The 11,015-nt window shown below is 46.1% G+C and overlaps 2 protein-coding genes across 2 annotated transcripts; both read left to right on the top strand.

The window, feature by feature from the left end:
* Nucleotides 1–3,261: 3,261 nt before the first annotated feature.
* Nucleotides 3,262–4,367, top strand: LOC125232349. The gene is made up of 4 exons (XM_048137977.1): nt 3,262–3,384; nt 3,467–3,568; nt 3,646–3,763; nt 3,846–4,367. The coding sequence occupies exons 1-4, from the start codon at nt 3,298–3,300 to the stop codon at nt 4,334–4,336; spliced, it is 798 nt and encodes a 265-aa protein (XP_047993934.1). The 5' UTR covers nt 3,262–3,297; the 3' UTR covers nt 4,337–4,367.
* Nucleotides 4,368–5,745: 1,378 nt separating this feature from the next.
* On the top strand, nt 5,746–8,170 carry LOC125232772. The gene is made up of 4 exons (XM_048138554.1): nt 5,746–5,769; nt 7,270–7,371; nt 7,449–7,566; nt 7,649–8,170. Exons 1-4 carry the CDS (start codon nt 5,746–5,748, stop codon nt 8,137–8,139), a joined length of 735 nt encoding a protein of 244 aa, XP_047994511.1. The 3' UTR covers nt 8,140–8,170.
* The last annotated feature ends 2,845 nt before the right edge of the window (nt 8,171–11,015 follow it).

The raw sequence follows: 11,015 nt of genomic DNA, 5'->3' as shown, positions 1-11,015 counted from the left end.
CCCCCCCACCAAAAGGGGGGCCCCCGGACCGAGGACTCAGGAGGAACCAGACCAGTCAAGGGCCAAGAAAAACCCCAAGAAAAAGAAGAAGAAGAAGAAGAAGGGCACCCCAGCCCAGCCCGCAGCAACCGCCGGCTCCCCAGCCACACTTGCACCGCAACACGCACCAACACCTGTCGCCGCTCCGGACCTGGCAGCCCTAGTGGGGCAGCTCGCCGCAGTCGCCCAGGCACTGACAGCCGCCTTACACCCGCAGCCTAGAGCTTAATAAACTGCGGATAGTGTACTGGAACGCGCAGGGGCTGCGTCACAAGATCGGCATGCTACGTCGATTCCTGGCATCACAAAACATCGACGTCATGCTGATACAAGAAACCCTCCTGCGCGCCGACGCCAACCTGAAGTGCCCGGGCTACTGCGTCTACAGGAAGGAGTACACCCTCCCAGACGGCAGAGCATACCGAGGCCTGGCTATCATCATCCGAAGATCCATCATCCACCAGCCGGTGGAACTCCAGCCCCTCGACTCCCTGCAAGCGCTAGGAGTCGACATCCGAGTCTCGGGCCACGACCTTCGGATGTACAGCATATACCGCCCTGTCGGAAAAACCGGACGCCTGATCCAGGACATCCGGCAGCTACTCAGTCCCCCAATGCCGGTCCTCATGGCGGGGGACTGGAACGCCAGACACACGGCCTGGAACTCCACGCGGCAGTCTACAGAGGGACGGGCCATATACAACGCCGCCGTGGCCCACGACTTTGACGTCGCAGGACCCGAAGAGCCGACCCACTACGACGATCGGTACGGGACGGCAGACGTCATCGACTTCGTGGTCCACAAGGACATCTCCGCCACCATGGAGCAGAAAGCGCTGGTCGACCTGCCATCCGACCACAGGCCGGTTCTCCTAACCCTGGAGGAGCTACCGGTCAAAGTGCTCTCCACGCGACCAAAGACGAGAACCTGCTGGGAAACTTACCAGACGACCATGGAGAAGAACACCCGCATCATGGCAGTTTCCACAGCAGAGGGCGTCGAGGCAGCAACAACCACCATCACCACCTGCATCCAGGACGCGCTTCGCGAAGCCTCCACCACGGTCCAGAGCGGGGGGAGACGCACCCTCCTACCGCAACGTATCCTGGACATCATCAAGCAGAAGCACGAGCTGAGACGCAGATGGCAGATCACCAGATGTCCAACCACAAAGGCAGCACTAAACGACCTAGTCAGGAAGGTCCAAAAAGAGCTGCTCAACCACGACACCGAGAGTTGGGAGAACCACATCGCGTCGCTGGAAGGAGACACCCCCTCCATCCACCGCCTCTGCCGCCAACTAGGCATGACGCGAGACTCGGTTCGCCCTCTCACCGACCCCCAAGGCCAGCCCAGGTACAAGGCGGAAGACAGGGCCCAGCTCTTCGCGGACCACCTGGCAAACCAGTTCCGGCCCAACCCCAGCCAAGACCCAGCTCACCACCAACAAGTCGAGGAACACCTGGAGAGGTTCCTAGAGCAGCCACCAGCACCAGAAGAGGACCCGATCTTCTTCTCACCTGGCCAAGTGCAGCGCCTCCTAAGACGCTGCAACCCAAGGAAAGCCCCGGGCCCGGACCAGATCCCGAACGCAGCGCTAAGTCACCTGCCGCTAAGATCCATAGTGGCGGTGACTGGCCTCTTCAACGGAATCCTGCGCTCGGGCCACTACCCGTCCGAGTGGAAACTTGGCCGGGTGATCATGATCCCGAAACCCAACAAGGACAGAAGAAGACCGGAGAACTACAGGCCCATCACACTGCTCAGCACCCTCTCCAAGGTGTTCGAGCGACTCCTCCTGGGCAAGCTCCTCCCACACCTGGAGATCAGGCCAGAACAATTCGGCTTCCGAAGCGGCCACAGCACTACACTGCAGCTCACCAGGGTGCTCAACTTCATGGGGGAGACCATGAATAGGCGCCGTCACACCGCAGCCGTCTGCCTGGACATGGAAAAGGCCTTCGACAGAGTATGGCACGAGGGGTTGCTATACAAGCTGTCGAAGACCCAAGTACCCCGGCAAATCGTCAGGTGGCATCATTCCTGACGAACCGCCGGTTCCATGTCCAGGTCGAAGCAGCCACCTCAGGAGAGCGCACGATCCTCGCGGGCGTGCCACAGGGCAGTGTCCTCTCTCCAACGTGCTACTCAGTATACACGGACGACCTCCCAGTCACAGGCGACACAGAACTGGGACTGTATGCGGATGACGCGGCACTCTACACCGCGTCCATGAACCCGCGCCACGCTGCCGTCAAACTACAGAGGTCCCTAGATGCGCTTCCCCCTTGGCTGGCAAAATGGAGGATGTCAGTCAACGTGGGGAAGACCCAAGCCATCATCACCGGTGCCACTCAACTACCACCACCTCTCCGCCTCCTGGGAGAGGAAGTCCAATGGAGCCCCCAAGTCAAGTACCTGGGGATAACCATCGACAGGAAGCTAAGCATGAAGCCGCATGTGGATGACGTGGTGAAACGTGCCAAGACGGCGCGTACTCTCCTGCGTCCAGTCCTAGCCAGCAGCCTCCCTCGTCGCACGAAGCTGGGGATCTATAAAACATACATCCGGTCCCGCCTGACGCACGCAGCTCCAGCGTGGTTCTCCATGGTCTCCGAAACCAACAAAAAGAGACTGCGTGCGCAGGAGAACCAGGCCCTACGCACCATCGTCAGAGCCCCACGCTACGTGCGAAACGACTCCATTCAAGCCGGCCTAAAGTGGAAAAGACTGGACGACTTCGTCGGAAGCCTGACCGACCGAATGTTCGACCGCGCCGACCACTCGTGCCACCAACACCTACAGGGCATAGCGCCCCTGCACGCGCGCCCACCGGACGACCGCAGCAGCAGAAGAATCCGACAGCTACCAAGAACACTGATGACCATAAAGGAAGACCAAAAAGAAGACAGCAGTTGAAGGAGCACCACCCGGAGGCGGAACACCCGCTCCACCACCAGGCGGACACTCCACATAAGAAGCCAAGCCTAGATGGCAACTAATGACCCGCCCGTAGTCACGGGCGGCGACACCAAGCCGCCAAAAATCTTCACAAAAGATGGAAAGGCGCAGTTCCATCCCCCAGAAGGGGGGATGTGACTTGATGTTACGAGCGTGGCTATATGAGGACGAGTGGTGGGGGTAAATAGCTTCTATAAATACAATCGTAATCATAAATTTGCACACATTTCTCTCTGACGTGTCAGACAGACAGTTTCAGTTGCAGATCATAATCGATAGTTCAATTTCTTTGAAAAATGTCTTCTGATATAATTCAAACGCGTAACACAGTGCCCCGTAAGCGGGGAAGACCCGCAGGAAGAGGTCGAGTTTCTCTTACTTTAGTAAGTTTTCACTATTTTATTTTTAATCATTATTAATATGTGTATATATTATACTTAATGTGATTTTCTATATTTGTTACAGTATGAAAAACGAGCTCTCAATGCGTCGTATGAGAAGGAGAGAAGAGCTGCTATGAACGAAGCTCTAGAAAATTTGGCGAAAGAGGCCGGTGTGCAGAGTACTGTAAGTGTCTATTTGTTTTTTGTTGTCTTATTTTTTTTGTATTTTTGATTTTCTAATAATTCTTGTGTTTGTTTCAGTTGTCTGTTCCGGACCTGCTAGCGGAGGTCTCGACGCTTCTACAAAAGTCGATGAAGCGCGACAAATACTGGGACGCTGAGAGACTGCGGAAAGCCAATGAGGACCTGGAATCTGAAAGTAAGTTGCCCCGCTAATGAAATAGTTTACTAAACTTAGTGTTTTCACTTAGCATTGTTCTCATGTTTTTTTTCTTCCACAGTAGAAATGTTGGAGTACTGTTTTCCGACGGAAACAGAGCCTAAGAGGACATGTCCAATGAAGAGAAAAGTTGCTGATTGTGGCTGGCCGAGTCCTCCCAGCAAGCGGGTCTCGACAAGTCCATCTCAGGAGCCTGTGCCGGTTTCGACATGTCAGCGAGTGCTGCCACGACTAGTTCGGCGCGCTTCTGCACCGGACACGGGTTCCCAGCAATCCCAGCTACAGACACGCCAAGAAGAGTCCTATGCTTTCCCGTTGGCTTGTGTGGAGGAACATCTTTCACCACATTTCCCCGAAGGCGTTGGATGTTCATCTTTGGATTCTGCGCCGTCTCCAGTATACTGCAGCATTGTGGAGCCAAGTGCGAAGAATGAAAACCTGGCTGAGGTGGCCAATTTTGGTACTATAGATGCAACTGCAGGTGCACGGGTCTCCTTGAGTCAGTTCGACTTTTGGGCGACGGAAGAAGACATCGTCTCGCTTTATTTTTAAGTTGTAATTAGTATAGGATGTAAAGTTAATAGTTAAGGATGATTTTATTATTTAGTGAATAAACTATGTTTCATTTACATATTTTTTTGATTCAATCTCTTAAATCTTCACCTGTTTAGTTCTTCACTATTTAGTTCGATAAAATTTATCGCATCAGTGCATCCCTATCGCTCATATAAATAGTGTGACATGGACGGCCCTTGTATTGTTTTATTTAAATATTATAAGGTTTATTTTAACATTAAGACTAAACTAGCTGACTGTTTGTTTGGAGGGAATCATTTAGGGTAGGTAATAGTTTCCTAAATAATAGGGTACAGTTCAGTACACTCCCGTGCCCCCAGATACATAATTATGTGAGGTATGTTAATTGTGAATCTTGCTATTAAAAAAATTTTAAAACAGGTAAATGCTTTTATTATTTTTGTAATTTATCCAACTCCTGTCCTTACCGACCCATAAGCGGCAACCCACACTCAGGCGACGCACGTCGTAAGACGCGGTTTTTTTTAAATTACACTCGGGCGGCGCGTCGCTGGCGTCCGTTCCGCGTCTTACGACGTGCGTCGCCTCGCCTGTGTGTAGATAGTCCCTTAGATGACAATTAAAATCAAAACAATTAGAATATAAGTACCTCAAAACGTTAAAATGGCACATATCGCCACTACTTTTAAAAAAACTTGTATCTTCGTCTGTCAATGAAAAGAAAATTGTAGTAAGTATGTATGGAATGCATATAGACTTACTGCGTTTTAACTTTGAGGAGCAGCGTGAGATACTAGATTTTTTCAAAGTAGTGACGATATTTGGGATTTGATCGAGATAGTTGTCATGCGAATCTTTATCAAAATACTACTTTGAATGGAAATATCTACTTAGAATAATGAACCTAAATATCAAGTTCAAAACAATTTTCCTAGAAATTCTTTATAAAGTTCTACTTTTGTGATTTTTTTCATATTTTTTAAACATATGGTTCAAAAGTTAGAGGGGGGACGCACTTTTTTTCCTTTAGGAGCGATTATTTGGTATATCTTTTGAGTATTATATATGCGCGGGTATTTTATAAGTATTAGTGCAATTACTTTGATATTTGGCAGGTAGCTTCTTATTATTATTTTGTTATCAGAAGAATGTGCAAGCGCAGATTACCTCCACTGTTGATAACGGGTGGGGGCGTAGCTTGCAGCGATAACGCGATGCTATTGGGCGAGATAAAAAGGGAAAGTTGCATAATTTAGTTATTATTAATAGTTATTCATTGCCACAGGTAGGCAGACAGACTTGTCAAGCCTAAAAGTTATTATTATATAACACTCCGTCGGTTTTGCATCGGAAGTTGAAAACAAGAAACTTCCTTCAAAACTATAATAAAACTGTGGGGATACACATAATATACATAGATTGACATGTGTAGTGCAGTCCTTGAAACAGTACTGTTCTGACAAGAACAGTGATGTTAGTTATCGATTGTGAAACATTGAAGTTTGCTCTGAGAAGAACAGTTTTGAAGTTGCTCTGAGAAGAGCATTTTTTGGATTGCCCTGAAAAGGACAGTTTATCATCGTCCTGACAAGGACAAGACATTCATCGGAGCCTGCAGCATCCTCGTCGTGTCTTCATCTTCAGCGGAGAAACACGCAGCGGAGCGAGGCACGGCGCGCGACGACGCGATGCGCACTCCACGGCAGCCGGCGGCGAAAAGGATTCGCGCCCGGAGGTCAATCGGTTTTATTTTATTCGCGACCCGCGATCTGTCACGCATGCGCAGAGGCGCCACTGGCGCGCCGGCGCACCGTTCCCTGCGCGCATGCGCGGGATACCCTTTTCTATCTCTTTCTTTCATGTAAATATTATCTCTTTCTCTCTTGATTCAAAATTGTATATAAACAAGCGTTTTGTAAATAAAAATTCATTCCCTTCTGTACATACAACCTGGAGTTTTACTACAATACCCTAATGGCCTAACCTTCGCCATAAAACTAATAAGTTCAGTAACTTTTTTTTATGATAGTGGGATTAGCCTGTATTTCTGTAACACCAGGGGCGGCTCACTTCCGCGATTCTATCGTCGCGCTACAAGTACAAGTAATCAGGAGTGGCGCGCGTTCCCGCGGAACGCACGTTCGCAATTTCTATTGTTACTTTATGTCGCGAGTCTTTCTTAAGGTTCATATGCGATGTCCGCGTGTGGAATGGCTAATAAAGCTTAGTTAAATGGATATCACGAATAAAATAGGACAATCTTACACAGACTTACTATTGATTAAGTCCCACGGAAAATTTCAATAAGGCTTGTGATGTTGGGACTTAAACAATAATATAATAGATAGGTACTGTATATATACCTAGAAAGTACCTATCTACCCAAGACTTGAATATAATAGTATATTTATTTTTATCCGAGTATTAATTCGTTTTAATCAATAGGCAACCCTATCGTCCGACGCTGCGCACGTGCGGCTCGTTTCTTTGTTAGATTTTGTAGGCATTTAAAAAGGCGGCATTTCGTGAACATCAAAGCAGTGGGCCTTCTGTACTTGTAGTATTATATATTCTATGGTAACACATATAATATGCGATGGTGTCAATTGGCCCAAAATCGAATAGGTATAACATTTGAGAGTTAGGGGCGTGGCTATATGAGGACGAGTGGTGGGGGTAAATAGCTTCTATAAATACAATCGTAATCATAAATTTGCACACATTTCTCTCTGACGTGTCAGACAGACAGTTTCAGTTGCAGATCATAATCGATAGTTCAATTTCTTTGAAAAATGTCTTCTGATATAATTCAAACGCGTAACACTTACTTTAGTAAGTTTTCACTATTTTAGTTTCTCTTACTTTAGTAAGTTTTGACTATTTTATTTTTAATCTTTATTAATATGTGTATATATTATACTTAATGTGATTTTCTATATTTGTTACAGTATGAAAAACGAGCTCTCAATGCGTCGTATGAGAAGGAGAGAAGAGCAGCTATGAACGAAGCTCTAGAAAATTTGGCGAAAGAGGCCGGTGTGCAGAGTACTGTAAGTGTCTATTTGTTTTTTGTTGTCTTATTTTTTTTGTATTTTTGATTTTCTAATAATTCTTGTGTTTGTTTCAGTTGTCTGTTCCGGACCTGCTAGCGGAGGTCTCGACGCTTCTACAAAAGTCGATGAAGCGCGACAAATACTGGGACGCTGAGAGACTGCGGAAAGCCAATGAGGACCTGGAATCTGAAAGTAAGTTGCCCCGCTAATGAAATAGTTTACTAAACTTAGTGTTTTCACTTAGCATTGTTCTCATGTTTTTTTTCTTCCACAGTAGAAATGTTGGAGTACTGTTTTCCGACGGAAACAGAGCCTAAGAGGACATGTCCAATGAAGAGAAAAGTTGCTGATTGTGGCTGGCCGAGTCCTCCCAGCAAGCGGGTCTCGACAAGTCCATCTCAGGAGCCTGTGCCGGTTTCGACATGTCAGCGAGTGCTGCCACGACTAGTTCGGCGCGCTTCTGCACCGGACACGGGTTCCCAGCAATCCCAGCTACAGACACGCCAAGAAGAGTCCTATGCTTTCCCGTTGGCTTGTGTGGAGGAACATCTTTCACCACATTTCCCCGAAGGCGTTGGATGTTCATCTTTGGATTCTGCGCCGTCTCCAGTATACTGCAGCATTGTGGAGCCAAGTGCGAAGAATGAAAACCTGGCTGAGGTGGCCAATTTTGGTACTATAGATGCAACTGCAGGTGCACGGGTCTCCTTGAGTCAGTTCGACTTTTGGGCGACGGAAGAAGACATCGTCTCGCTTTATTTTTAAGTTGTAATTAGTATAGGATGTAAAGTTAATAGTTAAGGATGATTTTATTATTTAGTGAATAAACTATGTTTCATTTACATATTTTTTTGATTCAATCTCTTAAATCTTCACCTGTTTAGTTCTTCACTATTTAGTTCGATAAAATTTATCGCATCAGTGCATCCCTATCGCTCATATAAATAGTGTGACATGGACGGCCCTTGTATTGTTTTATTTAAATATTATAAGGTTTATTTTAACATTAAGACTAAACTAGCTGACTGTTTGTTTGGAGGGAATCATTTAGGGTAGGTAATAGTTTCCTAAATAATAGGGTACAGTTCAGTACACTCCCGTGCCCCCAGATACATAATTATGTGAGGTATGTTAATTGTGAATCTTGCTATTAAAAAAATTTTAAAACAGGTAAATGCTTTTATTATTTTTGTAATTTATCCAACTCCTGTCCTTACCGACCCATAAGCGGCAACCCACACTCAGGCGACGCACGTCGTAAGACGCGGTTTTTTTTAAATTACACTCGGGCGGCGCGTCGCTGGCGTCCGTTCCGCGTCTTACGACGTGCGTCGCCTCGCCTGTGTGTAGATAGTCCCTTAGATGACAATTAAAATCAAAACAATTAGAATATAAGTACCTCAAAACGTTAAAATGGCACATATCGCCACTACTTTTAAAAAAACTTGTATCTTCGTCTGTCAATGAAAAGAAAATTGTAGTAAGTATGTATGGAATGCATATAGACTTACTGCGTTTTAACTTTGAGGAGCAGCGTGAGATACTAGATTTTTTCAAAGTAGTGGGTAGGTTTTATTTTATTCGCGACCCGCGATCTGTCACGCATGCGCAGAGGCGCCACTGGCGCGCCGGCGCACCGTTCCTTGCGCGCATGCGCGGGATACCCTTTTCTATCTCTTTCTTTCATGTAAATATTATCTCTTTCTCTCTTGATTCAAAATTGTATATAAACAAGCGTTTTGTAAATAAAAATTCATTCCCTTCTGTACATACAACCTGGAGTTTTACTACAATACCCTAATGGCCTAACCTTCGCCATAAAACTAATAAGTTCAGTAACTTTTTTTTATGATAGTGGGATTAGCCTGTATTTCTGTAACACCAGGGGCGGCTCACTTCCGCGATTCTATCGTCGCGCTACAAGTACAAGTAATCAGGAGTGGCGCGCGTTCCCGCGGAACGCACGTTCGCAATTTCTATTGTTACTTTATGTCGCGAGTCTTTCTTAAGGTTCATATGCGATGTCCGCGTGTGGAATGGCTAATAAAGCTTAGTTAAATGGATATCACGAATAAAATAGGACAATCTTACACAGACTTACTATTGATTAAGTCCCACGGAAAATTTCAATAAGGCTTGTGATGTTGGGACTTAAACAATAATATAATAGATAGGTACTGTATATATACCTAGAAAGTACCTATCTACCCAAGACTTGAATATAATAGTATATTTATTTTTATCCGAGTATTAATTCGTTTTAATCAATAGGCAACCCTATCGTCCGACGCTGCGCACGTGCGGCTCGTTTCTTTGTTAGATTTTGTAGGCATTTAAAAAGGCGGCATTTCGTGAACATCAAAGCAGTGGGCCTTCTGTACTTGTAGTATTATATATTCTATGGTAACACATATATGCGATGGTGTCAATTGGCCCAAAATCGAATAGGTATAACATTTGAGAGTTAGGGGCGTGGCTATATGAGGACGAGTGGTGGGGGTAAATAGCTTCTATAAATACAATCGTAATCATAAATTTGCACACATTTCTCTCTGACGTGTCAGACAGACAGTTTCAGTTGCAGATCATAATCGATAGTTCAATTTCTTTGAAAAATGTCTTCTGATATAATTCAAACGCGTAACACAGTGCCCCGTAAGCGGGGAAGACCCGCAGGAAGAGGTCGAGTTTCTCTTACTTTAGTAAGTTTTCACTATTTTATTTTTAATCTTTATTAATATGTGTATATATTATACTTAATGTGATTTTCTATATTTGTTACAGTATGAAAAACGAGCTCTCAATGCGTCGTATGAGAAGGAGAGAAGAGCTGCTATGAACGAAGCTCTAGAAAATTTGGCGAAAGAGGCCGGTGTGCAGAGTACTGTAAGTGTCTATTTGTTTTTTGTTGTCTTATTTTTTTTTGTATTTTTGATTTTCTAATAATTCTTGTGTTTGTTTCAGTTGTCTGTTCCGGACCTGCTAGCGGAGGTCTCGACGCTTCTACAAAAGTCGATGAAGCGCGACAAATACTGGGACGCTGAGAGACTGCGGAAAGCCAATGAGGACCTGGAATCTGAAAGTAAGTTGCCCCGCTAATGAAATAGTTTACTAAACTTAGTGTTTTCACTTAGCATTGTTCTCATGTTTTTTTCTTCCACAGTAGAAATGTTGGAGTACTGTTTTCCGACGGAAACAGAGCCTAAGAGGACATGTCCAACGAAGAGAAAAGTTGCTGATTGTGGCTGGCCGAGTCCTCCCAGCAAGCGGGTCTCGACAAGTCCATCTCAGGAGCCTGTGCCGGTTTCGACATGTCAGCGAGTGCTGCCACGACTAGTTCGGCGCGCTTCTGCACCGGACACGGGTTCCCAGCAATCCCAGCTACAGACACGCCAAGAAGAGTCCTATGCTTTCCCGTTGGCTTGTGTGGAGGAACATCTTTCACCACATTTCCCCGAAGGCGTTGGATTTTCATCTTTGGATTCTGCGCCGTCTCCAGTATACTGCAGCATTGTGGAGCCAAGTGCGAAGAATGAAAACCTGGCTGAGGTGGCCAATTTTGGTACTATAGATGCAACTGCAGGTGCACGGGTCTCCTTGAGTCAGTTCGACTTTTGGGCGACGGAAGAAGACATCGTCTC

This window comes from Leguminivora glycinivorella, chromosome 13, assembly GCF_023078275.1.
Source record: "Leguminivora glycinivorella isolate SPB_JAAS2020 chromosome 13, LegGlyc_1.1, whole genome shotgun sequence".
Taxonomy (NCBI): Eukaryota; Metazoa; Arthropoda; class Insecta; order Lepidoptera; family Tortricidae; genus Leguminivora; species Leguminivora glycinivorella.
Note: the sequence above shows the minus strand (reverse complement) of the source record. Positions and strands in the feature narration are given on the sequence as shown.

What these genes read in the sequence shown, in the direction of transcription:
- LOC125232349 (XM_048137977.1), top strand. Translation starts at nt 3,298, where the DNA reads ATGTCTTCTGATATAATTCAAACGCGTAACACAGTGCCCCGTAAGCGG. An exon ending in AGGCCGGTGTGCAGAGTACT is followed by an intron (nt 3,569 to 3,645) that starts GTAAGTGTCTAT and finishes TGTTTGTTTCAG; the next exon opens with TTGTCTGTTCCGGACCTGCT. An exon ending in TGAGGACCTGGAATCTGAAA is followed by an intron (nt 3,764 to 3,845) that starts GTAAGTTGCCCC and finishes TTTCTTCCACAG; the next exon opens with TAGAAATGTTGGAGTACTGT.
- LOC125232772 (XM_048138554.1), top strand. Translation starts at nt 5,746, where the DNA reads ATGTGTAGTGCAGTCCTTGAAACA. An exon ending in GTAGTGCAGTCCTTGAAACA is followed by an intron (nt 5,770 to 7,269) that starts GTACTGTTCTGA and finishes TATTTGTTACAG; the next exon opens with TATGAAAAACGAGCTCTCAA. An exon ending in TGAGGACCTGGAATCTGAAA is followed by an intron (nt 7,567 to 7,648) that starts GTAAGTTGCCCC and finishes TTTCTTCCACAG; the next exon opens with TAGAAATGTTGGAGTACTGT.